At 43.8% G+C, this 23,660-nt stretch overlaps 1 protein-coding gene across 1 annotated transcript in view; it reads left to right on the top strand.

Moving 5' to 3' along the window:
* Positions 1-23,660, top strand: part of CDKAL1 (CDK5 regulatory subunit associated protein 1 like 1) — a 774,423-nt gene that overhangs the window by 638,784 nt on the left and 111,979 nt on the right. Inside the window, exon 16 of the mRNA XM_054018031.1 lies at positions 7,976-8,090. Within this exon, the coding sequence (XP_053874006.1) occupies positions 7,976-8,090 (115 nt within the window). The remainder of the gene's footprint in view (positions 1-7,975; positions 8,091-23,660) is intronic.

Raw genomic sequence — 23,660 nt, 5'->3', positions numbered from 1 at the left:
GGTTGGCTCTTTTCCTAGCATGCACTTTATTTATCAGCATGGGGCAGTATTAAATGACAAAAGGACCTGTTCAAAAGACATGTTTAAAAAAAAAAAAAAGTCCCCTAAACATCTGTAGCAAAATGTGCTTGAAGTGGACTACAGTTCAGGAATTATTTCACTGGAAATGACATCTATATTATCTTTTGTTCACTCTTCTGACAATTTTTGGCAGATTTTAAAATTTTCAAGAGGGCGGGGAGGTGAGATGTAGAGATTAAAAATTGCAGTTGTGATTCTTCAATACTTTACATGATGTGAACTTGGTGGTCTTCAATTGTTTCTATTGGACAGGCTCCATGCCACAAAAAGTACTATCAGACCTTGTTAGCACTGTTGGCAGTCACAGAAGAAAGGACAATGGTTACAGGACCTGCAAACAGAACTACATTTCACCTCTAGAACTGAATCTAGGACCTCAGTGTGTTCCAACCGCTTTACTCTGCATACAAGGCTGCAGTGGCCATAAGATTCCTGTATCTGGCTGGGGAAGGATTCCTGTAGTATAGGAACTGCAGAAAGAGAGCCATACAGCTGCCTTTTGAAGACCCTCTGGTGTAGGGGGTATGCTGAAGCTGGAGCGGCATGTCAGGGGCAGGGCATGCTGTGCAGATTATGGGCAGTCCTGAAGCCCATAGGGCAGGCCAAAGGAGGATTCTACGTGTCCCTAAGGCTGTCTAAGTTATTTCAGTGGCCTTTTCAGGATCGGGAGAATTCAAAGGTGGCTTAAAGTCACTGTAACCTTCTCCCCAGCGCCCATGGATTGGACTGTGAGCTCTCAGCTGCCTCTCTTTTTTGCTTTTCTTCTGCACATGCTGCTTTATTTCTATTTGGTAAGGAAAAAAAGTATATTCTGCTTCATTTCAGTTTGTTTTTGTTTAAATTTGGTCAGTCAGCCAAACTCTGGATAGCTGGCAATGTCAGCAAATATAAAGATCAAGCAGACATCTAGAAAGGGGCCAAAGCTTTACAAGGCCTCAAAGATAGAGCTACAATTTAAAAGTGCTGCCTACTCAGCTATTTTTGGCACTGTAACACAAGCCTAGGGCTCCGAGGCTGGATTGCAGGCTACCATTGGCTGTGTAGACATACCCTTAAGAGCTTGCATATTGTGTTCAAGTGAAAAATCACATTGAAATATATTTTATTGTCATTTCTATTGTTTAGTGCCTACAAAATCATTGGGACCTAAAACTGGAACCATAACGCGACTCCCTAGCTTCTGTGTTAGGGTTGATTGAGGTACGTTATTGATAGAATAGGCATGTTTAATTCCAATGTAGTAAATGGATCTCTGTCACCTCTTGGGAGGAGGCACAGGTGCCTACGTTCTTTTTATTCTGAAACTGTATTGCTGAATCACTCTCTTAGGAACACACAAATTTAAATATTCCTGTTGTGAAGTTGAGGCACCTGTGCTATGTGGTATGTTAGTTTGTTCGGAAATATTTGGGAGCATCATAAGCACCCAGAGTTTTTTTTTTTTTTTTTTTTTTTTAAATGTGAAATTCACTCTGTCCCATTGATTCCAATGAGGTTGTCTTTTTAAATGTGGTTTTGTGTGAGCGTAGAGGGGCAGCCGTGATGCAAGAAAATAACTTTCCTTCCATTATTGTTGATTCACTTGGCCCCTAAGAGCATCTTATTGCTTTGTTTACTTGGAAAGAATACATGTTAGCACATAAATAATCAACTGAGAATTAGATTTCTGAAAGGAAACATTTTTCTACTCAATTCTCTGGTAATTCGGAGCAATTTCTTTTCAACCGATGTAGTTTAGAGCTTTGTGATGGTAGTGTTACTTTCCCCCATGACTAACAGACAAAAGTTTCTGACCAGTTTTCAAACTAGAGAGCAGTGGTTGCGGCAGATGCTTTGCTTTTCTGTAGGAAAAAGCAGCCCGTAGCTCTGAGAGCCATCCTCAATGCCTTGTAACTGCAGTTTCTAAAAGTCGGTACACCTGGGGATTTCCATGCTAACTTATAAGCAATACCAGTGGCTCTGCTCTGGAAAAACACAGAAAAACCATCTATTGAACATGTCTCAGAAAAGTGCTTTTTCAAGTAGTCTTTCACCTAGCCAAAGTTCGTAACCCTAAAATGCCAGAGTGGGAAGAAGCAGTAGCATAGCTAGCGGAGTGCAGGGGAAGCAGCCGCTTCCCCTCAGCAAATTTGCCAAAAGCAGCCATGGGGGGGCAGCGGGCCGAGCGCGCGGCTGGAGGAGCGGGGGGAGCGGCCTGTGACCCGAAGCCGCGGCCGGAGCGGGGGGGCGCAGGCTGGCCGCCCGCAGGCCACAGCATGGCTGGCAGCCATGGGGGGGCCACGGGGGCAGGGGCGGCGCAGCATGCTGGCTACCGCAACCGGAGGAGGGGGGATGGTGGGCTGACAGCCGGCAGCCGCAGGGGGACGGCGGGCACGGCTGGAGGAGCGGGGGCGGAGGGGGGCGCACAGCATGGCGGCTGGCAGACACGGCTGGAGGACCGAGGGGGGGCCCATGGGGGTGGCACAGCAAGGCCAGAGGAGCCATGGGGGGGAGGGGCGGTGCGGCCGGAGGAGCCAGCCAAGGGGGGACGCACGGAGCGGCCAGAGGAGGAGCCAAAGGGGGCGCGCCCAGAGGAGGAGCCAAGGAGGGGGGCGCCTTTTTTATGTTTGCTCCCCCTCCTCTTAGAAGCTGGCTACGCCACTGGGAAGAAGGTAACCATATGATGTAGTCTTTCTGATCATATTTTTCCCCTTTCATTCTTGCAAAGACACAGAAGCTTACACTACACCAGTGTCACGCCCTTTCCTCTGATTGCATTGCACTGCCACAATTCAGACTTCCTTTTGGAAAACCCTTCTAGGCTAAAATATTGAAATGCCACTTTTCAAGGTTTGTCAACCTTACTGTTGCCTACAGAATCGGAGCGTTCCCTAGTAAAAGTGATGTGCTTTACAACTCTTAGAGATTGCATAATACACAACAGAGATAAGAGATTTTTTTGAGATGAAGGCCTCCAGTCTGACCCAGTTCTATAATTTCTTCACCTACCTCATTATCCGTTTCAGCAGCATGGCTTGATTTGAAAGCTTAAACAGAAAATAAGATGTGGGCAAATTGTGCCGTTGTTCACACCATTATAAAATGGTCTCATGGACTGGAGAGGTAACGCTGAGGTTATTCCCTTCCTTTCAATGATGGTAGAATTAAGCTTCCTGGGGCAGGAACTCTCACTTTTTCTGTCTGTACAATGTCTAGCATGATGCCGTCCTGATCCCTGATGGGAGCCACTGGGCAATACCCAATGATTGCGCACCAATTAATGCAAATTATTAATTGTAATAATAATGAACTCCCTAGTAATTACAGTCATACAGTGAGACATGTCCGGGCCTACTCACTGTTCTCCAGACACTGCAACTTGACTGGAGCAAGAGGTAGGAGAAAGAAGCCAAGTGCCCCAAAGAAACATCACAAAACTTAGAGAGATTGAGATAGAAACTAGGTTTAAAAACATCACATCTATGTATTTTTTTATGTTTGGGGAGAGGCTTTTCCCCCCTCGTTGTTAGTAATAACTAGATTACATTCCTGTAATTTGTGGCTAGTCCTGGATCATTAGACCTCAGTAACTTTACCAGTATGTAAGACTGTCATCTCTAAATAGTTTCCTTTGTAGCCAGACTCAGTCAAATGCAGAAACACCTAAGGATTTGTAATAAAATTGCTAAGGTCATTGGCAAATTAAGTTATTGGTTATATTCCTCTAAATTAATAGCGTCAGCCCCATCTGAGTCCGCTGATAGTGCTGTTCGGTGCCATGCTGGAGACCCTTCTTCAACCAGGTTTTGGAGAAGGCTCAGGATATGCTTCCTAGAAAATGAAAGGAGAGGAAGGAGACTTCGTAGGTGGCTGGCTGGCTGAGTTCCTCTTGAATTGATTATTTAATTCTACTGAATTTTAATTATATTTTAATGCTGTGTTAGGGCACCTAGAGCTTTGAATAGATGTCTTTTAAATTATTACTTAAATCAAAATTTAAAAAACATCTGGTCTTGGCCTTTAGAGTGCTGAATGGGACAACAGAGGGCTAGGGAGTACTGCAGAGACAATGGGCCTGATTTTTCACTGTCTTGTACTTTCTGTGGTCATTTACACCTGCACAAAGTGAATGTAAAACACTACCAAAAGATGAGTAGCAATTTACACCCACTTTGCCCAGCTGTCAATGACAACACGAGGTACAAGGAGATAAACATGGTGATGGATCCTTCCCAGGCAGTAGGATTTTGGCAGCAAAGTCAGAGAATTTGGTGGTATGAAGTAGACAGAAATTGGGGTATTTTCAGGGCCCCATAAGAGATGAGGAAGACTTCACTTTCTCCCACCCAAGGTCCTGAGAAGGTGAGAAAAAGAAACTCTATACATACATACTAACTAGCACGTACAACATCAGAAGACAAGAGTGAGTGGGGATTTGATAGCAGCCTTTAACTACCTGAGGGGGGGTTCCAAAGAGGATGGAGCTCGGCTGTTCTCAGTGGTGGCAGATGACAGAACAGGAAGCAATGGTCTCAAATTGCAGTGGGGGAGGTCTATGTTGGATATTAGGAAACACTATTTCACTAGGAGGATGGTGAAGCATTGGAATGGGTTACCTAGGGAGGTGGTGGAATCTCCATCCTTAGAGGTTTTTAAGGCCCAGCTTGACAAAGTCCTGGCTGGGATGATTTAGTTGGGGTTGGTCCTGCTTTGAGCAGTGGGTTGGACTAGATGATCTCCTGAGGTCTCTTCCAGTCCTAATCTTCTATGGTTCTATGATCTGTTTTTGTTCTTTTTTTTTTTGCAAAGCATTTTGATGGTTCTGCATTTGCACTATCATACGTGCTTTATACAGGCTGCCACATTTTAAGGCATAGATTTTAATTGGACATTAGGGCATAATAGCTCTTAATATGTCAGTGGTTCATGGATTGTGGCAAACTCACACATTTCTTATTGTCTTAGTGGGCTGAGGAGGCAACAGGGTGCACACTGCTAATAATCTACTTGTTAAGGGTTCCAAATACACCTCTACCCTGATATAACGCGACCCGATATAACACGAATTTGGATATAACGCGGTAAAGCAGTGCTTCGGGGGGGTGGGGCTGCGCACTCTGGTGGATCAAAGCAAGGTCAATATAACGCGGTTTCACGTATAATGTGGTAAGATTTTTTTGGCTCCCGAGGACAGCGTTATATCGAGGTAGAGGTATAGTAATAAGCACTGATGCTATACAACACAGTGGGTCTCTGAGAGATACACTGTCAATTACATGTAGATTAAAGACCAATATGATTTTAAGAGATCCCTTGTGACCTTTGTCATACAAAAGCTCCATGACACATTTGTTTTTGATTGTTGGGTTTTTTTAAAAAAAGGAAATCGAACTTCAATAACAGCCTGACTTCCAACGAATTACCTTACAATCAGTAGTGTAGGCTTTTCGTTTGTCCATCCTGCAGATCTCAGGTTGTGTGCCTAGATACTGCAGGGAGCAGCATGTGCCAGAAGAGATCAGTTACAAAGAGTCTTAAGAATGGAGAGAGAATCCTTTCTCTCTAAATGTCCTGGTTACTTGTGGGTTTAAGACAGCTTTCCATTGTTACTTGTACATATATGTATGTGTTTAATGCAGTGTATATGTAAAGAGGATGATTCTTCATGTCAACACAGCAAGGATTACTTAGAAACACTCTGTCAACATATGTAACCATTAGACTATCGGCAACTGACATCTTGGGGTCATCTTGTTCTGAACCAATATAGCCAGAATAAATATCTCTTTAGCAGTACAGATGGAGACTAGGAAACCAAACAGATGCATTGTAGCTAATCAGACAGAGGCTCAGCGGGGTAACTAAAATCTCTACTAGCTTTCATATCCCTTCATGGAGTTTAATTAAAGAGCTTTGTGTGCATCCTTTTGTTTTATCTGTTGCCAGTGATTTGTCTCCTATTGTGGCTGTTCTTTCAAATAACCATCAATTTGCTGTGATAATCTAATGAGGAGAATGAACAGTGCTGTTTAATTATATAAAAATGATAATGAGCTTTGGCTGCCGGAGAGTTAAGGAGCTACTGCTGGCCATTGCAATACAAAAGAGTCAGCACCAAAGAGGCCCCTGGAATTCTGGGACATTTAAGCTACATTGCTGCACACCATTAAATGGCTTGTGCAAGTAGCAGTCCAGCTGAATTTCCTTTAGGGAGAGAGAACTGAATTATTGAGCAGCCTGTTAACAGCAGGAAAACAGAACAGGCATAGGCAGATTTCTGTTCCCTGAAATAAATACAAAGCAGCAAGAAGAAAATCTCTTCTCCTAGCAAAGGCGCATGTTGAATAAACACGATGTGTCCAGCAAATTATTCAACTGCTGAACGTCATGGCAGAAAAAGGCACTTTGGGCGTAGCCAGATGTCATCTGATGCCATTTTTATGGAGGAAGCAGCAGGAGCAGAACTCTGTGGGGATATGGTTCTGGCACCAGAACCTGCTGTGGAAATACAAACCAAACTATGCTAAAGCTCAGAAGCCAGGTAATGTTGTGCTGAGTCCAAATACAGTGGGTGATTGCACCAAGTTAATCAACTGAAAAGGGTAAAAACTTTCACTTTTCCAACTTCTACTCCTTTATTGAAGAGAAATGTCTCAAGGCATTCTTTATATTCTTCATATTTCACACTCAAACTGTTTGGTCATTTGATTTTTTTTTTCTTTGCTATTTCTATAGCAAGGATCATATTGAAGTAAAGCTTGAAAACAAAAGCAGTACTAGAGAGGAGGAGGAGAAATTGCAATCTGGACTGTTCCTTTAAGCAGCGAAGTAGAGGGGAATGCATGTCCCTGAATTCAGTGTAATGCTGACATTATTGTGTTGCTTGGCAATGATATGTTCAAATCCCTAGGATATCTGTTAATGCAGCAAGACATGGCAGGGCCTGCATCTCTATTCCCCATGCATATCACAACCACACTTTGGCTGTAGCAAGAGGCCTGGGAAGAAACCAAGTATCTCAGAGTAAGAAAACCTAAAGAGAGAGATTATGAGAAGCGAGGTTTAAAAACATAGCACTTTGCGCACATTTGGAGAGAGATTCTTTTCACTCACTGTAATGACTAGCATTGTGGAAAATGTAAAGGCTTCATTTTGCAAAGGTTCAGGAAAATATTGCCTTCTCTTCTGATCAATATTGGTTCATCATTCCTATGTCCCTTGAGTTTTGAGTGTCACGTTCAGCTGAATCTCAAAGCAAATTCTGGTTTCACACTGAAACTGCTTGAAATTTAATTCTGCTTCGTTTTGACACAAAACACAAAAATTAATCCAGATTTGCTGGTAGAGCTTGTGATAATGAGGAGATTTTTTTGTTAGCCTAGTTAGTCTGTGTTTCAAGTTTGTAATGAAATCCTAAATCAGCTGAGTTTTATATGGTTTTCTTATGTATATTTTACATAGCTTTAATATAACCCTTTGAAACTGAAATGTTTCCTTATGGAAATGTATTTCTCTCCATTGCGTGTGCGTTTACATTCCCTAAAGGAGTCTTAAGTGCCTCAGAGGTTTCTAGGACTCTGCACTCCTGCACCAGAAAGAAACCATTTTAGGCCTCCACTACATCAGAGGCAGCCATATTCCACACAGGATAGACAGCCTGAACTACCCAGAAAACACCCAAAATTTCAAACCATCTGCCTCTACTACCATATCCTCTAACCAGCCCTTATCACGTGCAAGGCACCAACTTTGTTTGAAACTGAGTTTGAAATGGGATTCAGTCTCTGTTGGACCTCCCACTTATAGCCCCTCCAGTTGCGAACCAGTTATATTTTTGTAGGGTCTGGTACACCACAACTTGCTCCTTCCATGCTACTACAGAGCTCTGTATCACCTGGATTCTGTGTTGACACAGGTGTGGCCCCAATGGACACTGCTGGTCAAAAATCTCCAACGAATGCATAGGGCGCATGTGCACCAAGAGTGGAACCTGTGGACAACACATCTTGAAGAACTACTGCTACTGTTAGGTAAGTAACTGGGTTTTCCATTTTGTTTGGTTCCAGCCTCACTCTCGTAACAATTGGGCCACGTTGCCTTTGCATTTATAGTATTTTTATATTGTGATAAAAGCCCAGAGTCTTTAATTTATATGATGGTAGGTGAAAATGAAGCCCCGATCCTGCAATGACAACCATGCGAGCAGATCCCCATTGATTTCATTGTGGTTCCAAATGATTGCTGGGTGACACTTTTGCAGTTCTCAGTACAGAATTGGAGCCTTAGTGTGGGGTTGGGGTTGGTTTGGGATTGGTTGGTTGAGTTTGATTTTTTGTCATTCTCTATATCTTACCTGCTTGGTGGGCTTCAACTGGAAGGAATCCTGACCTAGAAAAGTAGGGGAGGGAGGTGGGCAGTTGAGAGGCACTGTAGCTTAGCCTTGAGATGCATTGGCAGGGCTGTGTGTTGGAAGTTTGCACAGCGCCGGTTTGCACTATGTCTGGCTCTAGCTAGTGTTTATTATCTTATTAATATGTATACTAAATTCACCCAATATTTTCAAAAACATACAGTATGTGCAAGATACATACCAGCAGAAGGACTGAATGCAGTAGCACCTCACTGACTTTAGATGGTTCCTGCCTTCTATGTGCACTTATAGCATTTCAGGAAATAAATGCATGAAGATGTATGAAGATGAACAAAAAAATAAATCCACATTTGTATTTTTCACGGTTTAAAATCATTCTTGCAACATGGTTAGAGAAAGCTATCAAGTGATATGATAATGACTTCATTTAATCAGGGCCGGCTCTACTGTTTTTGCCGCCCCAAGCAGCGTGCCGAATTGTTGCCGCGGGCAGCTGAACATAAAAGCTGTCGCCGAATTGCCACCACCGCGGAAATGCACGTGCCGCCCTAACGGCGCACAGACTGCCCCCGCCGTCCACGGTGGCAATTCAGCGCTCTGCTTTGGAGCAAAAACACACGGACTGCCACCCCTTGCAGATTGCCGCCCCAAGCACCTGCTTGGAATACTGGTGCCTGGAGTCGGTCGTGCATTTAATTGTAACTCATTCTCATTCCCACAACAGCTTTATTCTGCCCCTGCAGAAAGGAGGCCTCACACTGGTGCTGCCAAGCATCTCTGTAATGCAGTGGTTCTCAATCTTTCCCCATCTGGCAAGCTGGTTGTGACCCCCCTTATACACTCTGGTAACCCCCTTGAGGGTCATGTCTCCCAGGTTGCGAACTTCTGCTGTAATGGACTTAATGTGGCCCTTTTTGACCCGTCAGAGATTACTGATTCTTTGCGGAATCATAAAATCATCTCATAAAAGTGCAATCGGAGAAACTCCCTACTGTAAGGGAAAGGAATCCTTCCTTCAGCCTGCAATGTGGAACTGGAACTATCTGCACTGAGCCAGCAGCCTATCTGTGGTCTTAGCCAGCCACCTCCCTGGGGAAGGAGCAGCCCCACCTCCGCCAGACCACTCTTAACACCCAAGCAAGACTTCCCCATGTTCTGGCTCCACTTAACTTGCACAACAAAACCAGATTAGACCTGCTCCCAGTGGGCCTTAAACATTTCTAGGGTTACCATACGTCCGGATTTTCCCGGACATGTCCGGCTTTTGGGGGCTCAAATCCCCGTCCGGGGGGAAATCCCCCAAAAGCCGGGCATGTCCGGGAAAATCGGGAGAGAGGGCTGGGCCGGGGTCGCGGGGCTGGGCGTGCGGTGCCGGGCCGGGAGCCGGGCCGGGGCCGCGGGGTCGGGCCGCCGAGGGGGTGCGCGGGGCCGGGGGGTCGGGCCGGGAGCCGGGCCGCCGGGGGGGTGCGCTGGGCCGCGGGGCCGGGAGCCGGGGGGTCGGGCCGGGAGCCGGGCCGCCGGGGGGGTGCGCGGAGCCGGGCCGCCGGGGGGGTGCGCTGGGCAGCGGGGCCGGGAGGTCGGGCCGGGAGCCGGGCCGCCGGGGGGGTGCGTTGGGCTGCGGGGCTGGGAGCCGGGGAGTCGGGCCGGGAGCCGGGCCGCCGGGGGGGTGCGTTGGGCTGCGGGGCCGGGAGCCGGGGGGTCGGGCCGGGAGCCGGGCCGCCGGGGGGGGGGTGCGTTGGGCCGCGGGGCCGGGAGCCGGGGGGTCGGGCCGGGAGCTGGGCCGCCGGGGGGGGGTGCGTTGGGCTGCAGGGCCGGGAGCCGGGGGGTCGGGCCGGGAGCCGGGCCGCCGGGGGGGTGCGCTGGGCCGCCGGGCCGGGATCCGGGGGGTGCGCTGGGCCGCCGGGGCCGGGAGCCGGGGGGTGCGCTGGGCCGCCGGGGCCGGGAGCCGGGGGGTGCGCTGGGCCGTCGGGGCGGTGCGCTGGACCGCCGGGGCCGGGAGCCGGGGGGTGTGCTGGGCCGCCAGGGGCCGGCTGGCAGTGCTGGGCGGGCCGGGGCCGGTTGGCCGGGGGCCGGGGCCGGCACCCCAGGGCCGCAGCCGACCCAGGCTGGAGCCGCCGGGGGGCCAGCCTGGGCCGCACCTCCTCCCCCCACACCGCCCCTTACCTGCCCAGGCTTCCCGCAAATTAAATGTTCGCGGGAAGCAGGGGAGGGGGCGGAGACTTTGGGGAGGGGGCGGAGTTGGGTGGGGGAGGGGGCGGGGCTGGGGGCGGGGCCAGGGCCCCGTGGAGTGTTCTCCTTTTGGAGGCACAAAATATGGTAACCCTACATTTGCAGAAAGGGGGTGGGGGAGTTCTGAACCAATAATCAATTTATTTTTTCATGCCATAGAACAAACCCAAGAAGGGAAGAAATCTTTCCCTAATTGAATTTTATTTGGTTATACATCAACAATCAAACATACAATGTAGCTAAATCTCTATTTCCAGGTTGATGTTGGGTTTTTTATTCCTTAAAATCAGAAGAAAAACCCAGAGCCTGCAATTGGACTTGCCTCTTGGGAGTTTATTTTTCTTTATATTCAGACTTCTTGGGCTATTGAAACTTAGTTATATTAGGGAGGGAAAGAGAAGCCACAGTATTTCAGGCAGAATCTTTTAGAAAACTGTGTAGAAAAAGGAAGATGCTATCTGAGTTCTAATGCATTGTTTTGCATTTGAAATGGTTGCTGTCACATCCTGAATATGTAATTTTGAGATGTCATTGATTGCTCTTGTGCAGAGTGGTCATTTCTGATCTACATATTATCCCCACCTTTGGCCACCAGAGCCCATCAGCTCTTCGCCCACACCAGGGTCTCAAACTCAAATGACCACAAGGGCCACATGAGGACTAGTGCATTGACCTGAGGGCCGCATCGCTGACATCTCCCGTTGCTGCCTCTGGCCCCGCCCCCACTCCACTCCTTCCATTAGGCCCCACCTCTTCCCACCCCTTCCCACTCCCATTCCAACCCATTCCCCGAAGTCCCCACCCTAACGCTGCCCCCAGAGGGTGCAGAAAGGGTGCAGGGTGCGGTGGGGGCTCAGGGCAGGGAGTTGAGGTGCAGGAGGTGTGCAGGGTGCAGCAGGAGGATCAGGGCAGGAAGTTGGTGTGTGGGGTGCAAGAGCGTGAGGGGTGCGGCAGGAGGTCAGGGTGCAGGGTGCAGCAGGTGGCTCAGGGCAGGGAGTGCAGGAGGGGTGTACGGGATGCAGCAGGGGGCTCAGGGCAGGGAGTTGAAGTGCAGGAGGTGTGCAGGGTGCAGCAGGGGGCTCAGGGCAGGGAGTTGGTGTGTGAAGTGCAAGAGCGTGAGGGGTGCGGCAGGAGGTCAGGGTGCAGCAGGTGGCTCAGGGTAGGGAGTGCAGGAAGGGTGCAGGATGTGGCAGGGGGCTAAGGGCAGGGGGTTGGAGTGAAGGAGGGGTGTGGGATGTGGCAGGGGGCTCAGGGCAGGGAGTTGGGGTGCAGGAGGGGTTCAGGGTGCGAGCTCCAGCCCGGCACCGCTTACCTACAGCGGTTCCGGGGTGGTAGTGGCGCACACTGGGGCCGCTCCGTTCCGTTCCAGAAAGCAGATGGAACCGTGTCCATGCAGCCCCTGGGGGAGCGGGACGGGCTCAGGATTCCGTGCATGTGCTGCTCTTGGTACCTCTAGGTACCTCCCATGAAGCTCCCATTGGCCACGGTTCCCTGTTCCCGGCCAATGGGAGCTGCGGGGGGCGGGGCCTGGAAGGAGGCAATGCAGGAGCCCTCTGCCTCCTTCCTCCTCCCCCTCTGGCCCAAAGGGACGTGCTGCCAGCTGCTTCAGAGAGCGGCGCGGGGCTCGCAACGCCATAGGATGCAATCCCGCTAGTAGGTGGGGGGGGGCAGGGCACGGAGAGCTTGGCGGGCCACACGCAATTGCCCTGCAGGCCGCATGTTTGAGACCCCTGGCCTATACTATTCAGTATAAATGGCTGCATCAACAGCCTTTTGCATAGGTGTATTTTTTACTTAAATGCTTTTGGTTCAATAAAAGAACTGCAGTCCTTCATTGTGGCTCGAGAAGCTTAGGATGGTTTTACCACTGCAGCCCTATTGAGCTGTTTCCCTGCAACACTAGATCACTGGATTTGGTTCTGTGAACTGAGGTTTTTATTTCTAATTCCTGGAAATAGTTTTAAAGCTGAGTGAACATTCTGAAGGAAAGTTTGGAGGTGTCTTATGTTGCTTGTATCCCAACTTTGTATTTCAAAGCTTTATATTTGCATGTGTGCTCAACTCCCAGTACTAAAGTGATGGGTTTTAGGATTTGTGAAATCAGTATGAAAAGAAACAGAAATAACACTGTAGTTAATTCTATAGTGTGAGGAAATTATTTCCTCTTTTAACTGCATCAGATTTTTATTGCGAGTCTTGTGATATTTGATGTTTTTCCTGAAGCTGCAGCTCCAGGAGTCGTTCAAATAAACAAGAATCTCAGCTTTCATTTTTTAAAATAAGTTTGTAGCCATCATGGTTGCAAAAAAAAAATTTTTTTTTCAAAATGTTTCCTGCGTGTACCCTAGAGATTCAAATAACAGAAGGTAAACAAAAAGAACCCAAAATGTAATTGTCTTAAAAATTACAACATTCAATAAAACCCCATGATTCTGGGGGACCTGATGATTTTTGAATGCCTTGTACATCAAGTATTAAAATTTCATTCAAGTCAGTCCTTGCCATAGGCTTGAGTTCACACAGGATGGTGGGGAAAGGTAGGGAGGTAAGCTAGAAAGGAAACCCACAGAAATGTCTGGTATCTCAAGATGACATCAGTGGTACATCCTTTCTCTGAAATGGTTCTGAGCAGAGTAAATAAATCAATAACCATTCACAGTTACCTTCCAACATCCAGTTAAAGTTACATTAGGGTGACTTTCAAGGTGATATTATGCTATTGAACCATTGCCCAATACAACAACACAGTATGCTAAAGAGTAATAACATAACTCTAAGGGGTTTGGATCTCCCATGAGCAGCTGCCTCAGAACATCTTTTTCCATTTTCAGAAATCAAAGGAAATACAGAGGTGTTTTTTTAACTTAATGCTGCCCCCTGTGCAGGATTTTTCACTCCTCCACCTAAGCACACAAACCTTTATTTTATTTTATGATCTTGTGGTGTTTTGTTTTGGGTATTTTCCTCTGTTTTTTATTAGCTTTGCCTTTGCATTTATGATAGTTGAGCCTTATATAATTTTAAATTTGCCTCAGTGGTATCCAAATTGCTATGGAGAGGGATATTCCAAAATAAAATATATAATGATAAGTTTCTGGTAATTCATTGGCCAATACCTGTTACCTTTTAAACCACTCAGAAAACCCAACAAGTTATGAGGAACCATTCCTTAAGCCAGCAGTGCAGTCTCATGCCCCTCAGAACCCCATGGGAAGAAAATGGCCTGGTTGGTCTTTCTACCAAAAACTTCCTGTAGAATTCTGTATTGGCCTGTAAATATAACAAATTAAAATTGTTCTTTTTTAAAATAAATATTTATTGATATACTGTTTGATAGATCTGGACACTGGAGTTTTTCCATAAGATTAGACAGTCCTATAGAATTTATCTGTAGTAAACATGCTGAAGATACATAGGAAGCTAAAAGGAAATTTTGTGCCATAAGTGTGTACGGGATTTACATGGGTAACATATTAGCTCCCTGGGCATGGAAATTGTTTTATGCTTCAATCTAAGGTATGTACAGTGCACGCAGCTACCATTTTGATGGATGTCATATAAATACCTCTAATAAATAAGCTGTAGTTAGCCTTAATGGGAGTTATAGGTATAAATCTCTCATGTATTTTAATGTAAATTAATAAAAAAATTAGATAGTTACTCAAAAATGCCCTGGAAACACTATCAACTTTAGTAGCAACAATGAGATCATAGACGTGGGCTTTACAAACAATGTGATGTAAATGTGTAAACTTCTTTCCTGCTGTACTTAATTGTTTTAATCGAAAGCTACTGTTAAAAATAAAACAAAAAGCTCTGGCAAGCCTCTGAGCACAGATGCCCAGTATAAGGCAACTGTTATGCCTCATTTTTATCTGGGATGGCAGACCTGTGCCATATTTTGTCATAGATTTTAAGGACAGAAGAGCCCCATAGACTACAGAATTGCAACCAGTGATTGTTTCTCTTGGATTAAGTTCCAACAGTGAGTAAATGGAGCTATTTATCATTCCTTTTTGATCCTTCAAGAATTGTACATTGAGGTCCCTGGATGCTGCTCTTAGTTCCAGTGAAGGAATAATAACTTTAAAGGAACTGTTCTATGTTCAGTTTTAGTAAAGTATGTCTAAATGGGGTTGTATTTGTAAAAGATTTTGGCACTACTGTAGAGATGACCTAAGATTTAAAAGGATGCAAAGACTCTTCTGAAAAATGACAAGCATTGTTTGGGGTAGTGTGTCCCTCCCATGCAACTGGAATTCATCATGGGTACTCTGTGGGACTTGCAGGGGAGGGCTTAAAAGCCTGCAGTGGGAAAAGTAGAAAGGAGGTGTCCCACCCTGGAGAAACTATATACAATGCCATTTAGGAGGGAGAGTTCCCAGATGGTGCTGATTAAGACAAAGCAGACAGAAATAGGCTGGCTGGCTGACCAGCCCTCAGTGAGGGAGAAGAAAACTTCTTGCCTGATAGAGTAAAAGGTTGGGAGTCTCTTGGGACAAAGGACCATAGCAGAGATACTGAGGAAAAACTGTGGAGCTGACCACTTTGTTACCCACTGAATTTATGCGAGCTGAAGCCACTAGTCAAAGACTGTGTTTTATCCTTGTGTTTTTGGGATGTAGCGGGAGGGTGTCCTTCTTGAAAGCGCCATCTTCATTTCTTTGTTAGGCTTATCTGAAGGAAACCCATTCTGTAGACATCTATTTAGACTAATGGTTAGGAAAACCCTGATCGTGCTCTGTGGTGCACCTTTAATTCTTTCGTTTTGTATTTAAACTGATAAACTAAACAGGACCAGATGGTATTCACCCAAGAGTTCTGAAGGAACTCAACTGTGAAATTCACAGAATATCAGGATTGGAAGGGACTTCAGGAGGTCATCTAGTCCAACCCCCTCCTCAAAGTAGGACCAATCCCCAGACATATTTTTGCCCCAGTTCCCTAAATGGCCCCCTTCAAGGATTGAACTCACAACAAGCTAATGCTCAAACCACTGAGCTATCCCTCTCCCCATAATATATGGAGATATACTTATCTCATAGAGCTGGACGGGACCCCAAAAAGGTCATTGAGTCCAGCCCCCTGCCTTCACTAGCAGGACCAAGTACTGATTTTGCATTGGATCCCTAAGTGCCCCCTCAAGGGTTGAACTCACAACCCTGAGTTTAGCAGGCTAATGCTCAAACCACTGAGCTATCCCTCCTACTAACTGTTGTTTGTAACCTATCATTTAAATCAGCTTCTGTACCAAATGAATGGAGGTTAGCTAATGTGACACCAATTTTTGAAAGGGCTCTAGAGGTGACCTCGACAATTACAGGCCGGTAAGCCTAATTGAAACTATAGTAAAGAATGAAATTGTCAGACACAGAGATGAACATAATTTGTTAGGGAATAGTCAACATGATTTTTGTAAAGGGAAATTATGCCTCACCAATGTAATATAATTCTTTGTGGGGGTCAACAAGCATGTGGACAAGGGAGATCCAGTGGATATAGTGTATTTAGATTTCCAGAAAGCCTTTGACAAGATCCCTCACCAAAGGCTCTTAAGCAAAGTAGGCAGTCATGAGATAAGAGGGAAGGTTCTCTCACAGATTGGTAACTGGTTAAAAGATAGGAAACAAAGGATAGAAATAAAGTCAGTTTTCAGAATGGAAAGAGGTAAATAGTGGTGTCCCGCAGGGGTCTGTACTGGGCCCAGGCCTATTTATCCCAAATAAAGATCACTGGTCACATTCACACAGACACTCAGTGGAAAATGTTCCATTAAGTACCATAATCTGATTTATGAACCAGGCAATAGTGTCACTAAAATTGTCCTTGTTTATTTTAAGAAAAAGTGCAATGAATAGTTATGATTTTTAAATAACTACATGATTAATAAATAAAACTATATTAAAAATAATTTTCAAAAGAGCTGTTTAGAAATAGTTTACCCCCTTTTACACTACCTCCATAATAACTGTGACCAGTCTGAATGGCCTCCCAATGGACCTTTTATTGATATTTCCCAGCAGGAGTTTCAGTCCGATGAAGTAGGTCAGCATTCAGTAAATCTAATTCCCATGTGAATGCATGACAAAACAGGAGGCTTTCAAAATTATTATAAGTAAGGTTCTTTTATTTTATGTTTGGATTATTTAACGACTAGAGGACATGCAGGGCCAGAACAACTGCAATGTGGAGAAGCATGGTAAGGAAAAGAAGGCATCAAACTTCAATCCTCTCTCTTGGAGAAATGATTAATGACTCTCTAATCTCCATTCTCTCTTACTACAACAGAGGTGTGCTGCTGCAGATGCTGCTTGATGTTTCAACGTATTTTTTACCCACCTCTAATCTGTGAGGTGAACTTCTGCTTACCATCACAATGACATCCTTTGCTAGGTGAAGAGAGGGTGTGGTTGGGAAATCCTGGCCTCCATAATAATAAAGAGGGTGTAAACGACAAAACTGGACTTGCACCTATCATTCCCGCTTCTCCAGTTTCCCCACTGGAGAGAGAGTTAGTGCAATTTTCCTAGTGGCCCTTTGGGAGTGAAAGGAAATGTAATCTAATTTACTAATTCACCTATAGGCTTCTGCTGAGCAGAAAACAGAGAAGAGTGTTGTCTTGTCTGGTAAAGTTCAGGGCGATGAGCTGGGACCACTGATTGTATTACAGAAAAGATGTCAGGTTGAGGTAGGGTCAGGCTCTCTATAGTCAATTATTAGTCCATTGTTTATGATGACCTCTAACTTCATTCCTAATTAGGTAGAACTGATGTGATAATTACTTTGAACTATAGCATTCTGTTTCCCAACAAAAAGGTTTACAGTTGGGGATCATCTCATCAAACCCTTTCCATCTTCTCAAAAATGTGATTAGTTTTCTTTTTAAATGGGCTGTTTGTCTTTTCACTTTTAATTAAAAGGCACAGTGACTGAAGATGTCTGATGTCGATGAGGGTTTCATCTGTACATGGCTCCTGCTTCATCAGGTAGGAAAGAGTCCTCAAAAAAGGAATGACTAAATGATACTTACTGCCCAGTCTAGTCTTCAGCAACTTTCCAATGAGAAAATAATGATCTAAGCTAATGAGATTGAAGCATGTCCTTCACCATCCTCTTTATAATTCATGGAGCTAGCTGGTGCCCATTTCCAAAAGGTGGATTGCAATGTTTCAATTGCATAGTCTGAACATGCTAGGACTCATATTGTCACTGGCCATGAATTTAAGCACTGTAATCAGGACTTCTTTGTTCCCTATCTGTGGAGCATCCAGCTCTAACTCTCCTGACCATGTGGCAACAACTTAGATTTTGGACATCTTTGCCAAATGCCTGCATGTGAGAGTTACTGTATTTTACTCCTTTCACTGTGCTTCTTCAAAAGGATCTGGTTGGCTGAGTGAACTCATAGTATTTTCAGGAAGCTCCATATTAGCCAGTGCCTTCGTGGGATGAGGAAAGAGGCTGCCTTTGGGTGAGAACATTAGAGGGATCTTTCTACTCTGTTATTCCTGTTTGAGGGAGAGGTCATCATCTTGTGGTTTGAGCATGGGACCAGTAGTCAGGAGCGCTGAGTTCTTTTCTCACAAATATCACTGACTTTCAGGACATTTCATTTCTCTGATCAGAATTTCCCTATCTGTAAAATGGGGGTGATACAATACCTATCTCTTGAAGGTATCATGAGACTTAATCAACTAATGTTTAAGTCAGTGTGGATTCTTAGATGGAAGATGTTACAGAAGTGCTATTTTGTTAATAATATTGAAAGATACTTTGTGGTAAAGGAACAGGGTTTTGTGACGGTATCCAACTATGGTAAAATAAGGAAAAGAAGTAAAATAATAGATTACAGGTTGGAAGTTGAGCAGGAAGTGATTTGTGCAGTTCAGGGAAGGGATCAAACTGTGTAAGATAAAAGTGTGTCTTTTGTTCTTAAAAATGCTCATAAATAAAATAAGGTGGTCTTGATAAAAAGACCTTGTTTATATCCTTCCTCCAGGGACATTTTTATGCAGTAGGGTTAGTCTTACTGTTTCCTCTCTTGTTTATGCTGTACTGACTACACTCCATGAAGAGACATTGTAGGAAATCATTTGGGAAGGATGTGTGGCTCCTCTGTAATAATTTTTGAATACTATGTGTTCTATATATTTGTCTAATTGTTGTAAGAGATGAATATGCTGGTTTAGTTTAATAGTGGGCTGTTGTGGAAAAAAAAGCAGGAAAGCAAAACAATGATTTGAGGTAACATATCCCTCAACAAACACTTCAGGCTGGGTAAGAGACAATGCCTGAGCTATTAACTGTAAAGACCCTACCTTCCAGGCTCCAGCCAAAGTTTTGCTAATGCTGGGAACCAACAGATCCAAAGGACGATAAGCAATCCTATTAACTGTCCTTTAAAAATCTCTCTCTGGCCAGAAGTTAGGCAGTTGATGCTGAGAAGCTGTCTTCATCTACCAGAAACCATTTTTAAAATAGATTTTTTAAAAATGCTTTTCATGTTATGTTTAGTTCCTCCTGTTGAGATTAAACAGTACTTTGGTTTGAGAAGGCTGTTTGTGACCTGAGCTTAATACAATGAACAAGCTCCCAAAGGGAGGATCTGCAGATACCTTACCCCAGTTGGACCTGCTGGGTAAGCACAGTTGATCCACAGGGTAGTGTAGCCTCAGACCTGGTCTAAGAGTGGAAGAACTGTGGGATTTCACCCCAAGAAAGGTAAAGGCCTAACATCTGAGGGAGTGCACTCAGAGAGACCAGAGAGTTGTCGGAGGTGCAGCTAGTCCTGTAACCTTGAAAAGCATTTTTTAAAATCTATTTTTAAAATGGTTTCAGGTATAACATTTTTGCCTCCAATATGGATATAGTGTAATAAACCCGTTAAAGTCTGTGACATCTTAGCAAAACCCACAGCCTTTGCTTTTTGCTGTTGGTTTTAGTATCTTTGTGGATGCTGATCTTTTTTTTAAATACTATTTTGATTGCTTATCCTGGATGCTCTGATATTGGCTGCAGTGAAGAAGCCTCTCTTTCTGTAATCCTGTCAATTTTTTTAATATAAATTTTATTTACTGTTTTTTGCCAGAGATGCTGAAGAAAGATATGGTTCACTAGTTGCAGGCATGTTGTTAGTTTCTCAGAACTAAATTTCAGTCTGGTGTTAATTAACATCATATTAAAAAGCACTTAATTGAGGGTCACAAGTGATATATTACTGGCTATGCAGATGTTGTGTAGTTGTTAGAGCACAGGACCGTGAACCAGGACTACCAAGTTCCATTCCTAGTTCTGTCACTGAAACGCCAACAATTAATATAATTCTAGGTTCATTTATATTCCTGATCTGCTAGCTCTTTTTCCCTCTTGCCTTTGCCTACTGGAGTACTATACTATTTAAGCACCTGCAGGAATTGAGTACGTTTTCTGGTATAATATTTGATTGTTTAGGTCAGTTTTTATATAACTAGCAGATGCAAACAGACTTCTTAAATGTAAAGAATTATAGCACAGAGAAAACAAAATCTTAGTCATATATACCACATCAAGAATCTATAAATATGTTTTAGCATAACTTAAATTCAGATTTAATCTGCTTTGTACTATTTGTACAATATTACTTGACCCAAACGTCTCTTTTCTAATTGTCAGCCAAATGGCTTAGTCCATGTTCTTTTAATTTCTGGAGTAACCTGTTGTAAATAAAATAAAGCCTTGCTTTAACCATATAGCAGGATTCTCTCAGGTACAAAATGGGCCATGGTGCGTATTTTGTTCAAGAGCTCACATGTGTTGCCAGTAATGTTTCAAATCTGTTATATAGGCTTCCTCTACACTACAATCAAGGATTTCCAGCTCACATACACATACTTGCGCTAGCTTTCATTGAGCTAATACAAGTATAAATCATACACTAGCTGCAGTAGCACAGGTAACGGCAGCAACAGCGCGGCTTAGCCATGCTGATTGTGTACCCACTAGTTTCAGCTCGATTTTATTCATCATGGCTAAGCCATGGTGCCGCCTGTGCTGCTATGGCTACATTCCTGTTTGTACTCAGCCTAGCTCCATGAGAGCTAACACAAGTATGTGTACGTGAGCTGGGAATCACACCCCTCACTCATCGTGTAGACATAGCCATAGTAGATAATTGTTGCCACATTTCCTGGGCAGCTCCAGTTTATTTTGACATTTATGCTCTCTTACAGTTTACAATATATTCTGTGCTGTCAGCCTCTTCTATACCCCAAAACATCAACTTCAAACTGGGGAAAAGCAAGCATCTAGTATCACAAGAACTCAAATGTGTGATTCTCCTCCAAGCTAATCCGAGTATGGATTCATTTAGATTCGCTCAAGTTAAAATACTGTATATGTCTTCAGAGCGACTCTCTCTCTCAGCTGGATTAACCTGGCTGACACTGATATTCTGGACAAAAATTTCAAAATATAAATCCATAACAGTGTGCCAAAATGAATGTTGAATTACATGTTGAATTTATGCACACAATTTCCACAAGTGAATGTGAAAAATCGTGTATAGGTTCTCCACCTAAATTGCACCTAGCAATGCAGTTACCACATTTGCCTGTGCAAATAGATAGCAGTACACACAGATGGACAGTGTTGGGGTCGACCTGTCCATGTGTATATGCAAATACCTGCTTTGTGTGTGCAATCACAGTAACTGAATCTTGAAATTAAGTGTATAGTCATGCAGCATTTTGTATGTTTTCCTCAACTTCCTTCCACATAAAAAATCAGGCCCCATATGTTATGGTTATGCAGTATCCTACGATAATTTTTTTGGAGAATATTGCATAAATATTTACTGCATTAAAAAGTCAAAATATCGATTCCATTTCCAAAAATGCAAGCACTTACCTTGTCAAATGGCCTCCTTGTGTTTGCATTCAGCAAAACCAAAATTAATAAGTTAGTATTAAACTTTGGGGGGGGAAACTATTTAGCAGCAACATTTTATAGGGATCTGGAGTGAATATTACCAGTTCACAGAGTACACCACATACAAGTGTACTCATTAGACTGGAATGACTTCAAGATCCTCTCAGTAAAATTTATTAATGTGATTTTTCAAATGTGACCTAGTATGTACATACACAAGGCATTTAATAAACTAATGCCTATAAACTAATGTAACAAGGGGATGGAATGGGTTATTTGTGCTATATTAAAAAGTTGTATAATTTACTTAATAGACCATAATGGGTCTTTTGGAGCTATCATAGACTATTGTGTAAATACCTATTTAGAGTTTGTACAAGATGGTACAAAAAGCGCAACCACAGAAGAAGTGTTGTAGGTACTGTGTGTGCCCAGTAACCCCTTTTCTAAGTGAAGTTATCTCTGCTGTTTCAAATTATCTTAATTCAAAAATAACAGAAAAAAATACACTTACCTCACAAACACCACCATGACATTTAGAATTAACCCGCACCTTGTTGCTAGTCTCAGCAGAGCAGGCAAGCATTGAATCAGAGTGAATCAGCAAACACCACTCGCAATATGAGAGGTGATCTTTTCAGCGCACATTGGTGAGATGGCATTAGGACGTTTGTGATGCTGCTGTTTCTGTTGTCCCTGGCCTGTGGCTAAATCAAGGACTTAAGCCTTTCAAAGACATCATTCAGGCACCTTTCAAAAACATTTTAAAATTCACTAGTTTTTAGAAGTCTTAGTTATTCATTATGATGGTAGTGATGCTGTTTTGAAGACAGATTAAAAAAAGGCATTTTAAAGTCTTAAACTGGTTTATACCGTCTGAGGATTATATGTATATACAGTATATAAAGTTAAAACAGCCAAACTGATTAGGAAGAGAAGTCAAAAAAATGTTTAGCAAATTTGAGAGGCCAGTGAATTATCTCTAAATCCCCCTGAAAATCCCTAGTAAACAGGCTTATAATGGATAGAAACAGTGGTGCGAGATTAACTCTAAAAATGCTGTTGGATGCATCAAAAATAATCAAATGAGTCATTTCCTGTGAAAGAGGAGATACCGTCCCTCCATGTGATTGTGAATGCAGCCTCCCTTCATCTTGGTTTCGACCTGATGATGCAAGAAACACAGAGCCCCTCCTGTAAGGTGCTGAGCACTGTCATCTCCTGTTGCAGTTGGTGGGAGTTGAAGGTACTGAGTTCCCTGTGGGATTGGGTTCTGTGGGAATCCTGTGTAACACTGTGTGGGCCCTATGCTGATCACGCATCAACTTATTCAGTTGCATGTAAGGTGCAAGCTAAAGCCACATGAGGCTCTTCGCGGTGCCACATACACAAATCTTCACCTCACAGAGTTTTATTTTATCCTTAAATTGCAAATGGAGTGGAAAAACCTTCGGTGATGGCAAGATATAGCAGAGAAGTGAGTGGATTGGGTTTTATGTCTTAACTACAAGAAATCATAACTTGCATGAGACTGGAGAAATTTTCTCTTCTCTCACTGCAATGATTTAAATTATATTTTATATATTTTGGCTATTGTTTTAAGCCTGTTAATGTCCTTATTTAAAGACATCAGTGTTCAGATTATAGACAATACACTGTTTCTTGCTATCAGTATGTATAGGCTCCATAATGGTGTAAAAATGAATTGACCCATGGGTTGGAACCTAGTAGTATATTCTGTGTCTCTTCTTCTAATGTTGCCAGATTACATTAACATAAATGTCAGCAGTGTCTCCAGATGATTTCCTGACTTTTGACAAAAAGCCTCCATCTCAACCTCTTAAATTCCAAGGTCAAGGAGAATGTAACATTCAGAATAATTATTAGCATTATTTTACCTTGACATTTCAGCCCTGCCTTCAGTTTAGCATTCCACCCGGACAATGAAGACGAAAGTCATCTTTCAATTCACTGGAGGGAATTGCCCCAATTAAACCTGACTTTAAGGATATCTGAAACATTATATTAATTTGCTGCCCTCTTTTTTAGCAAGAAATACTTCACGGAGGAGAGGAACTTTCATTAAAAGCATTAA

Source organism: Malaclemys terrapin, chromosome 2 (assembly GCF_027887155.1).
Source record: "Malaclemys terrapin pileata isolate rMalTer1 chromosome 2, rMalTer1.hap1, whole genome shotgun sequence".
Classification (NCBI taxonomy): domain Eukaryota; kingdom Metazoa; phylum Chordata; order Testudines; family Emydidae; genus Malaclemys; species Malaclemys terrapin.
The sequence above is the reverse complement of the archived record's forward strand: the minus strand, read 5'-3'. Positions and strand labels throughout refer to the sequence as shown.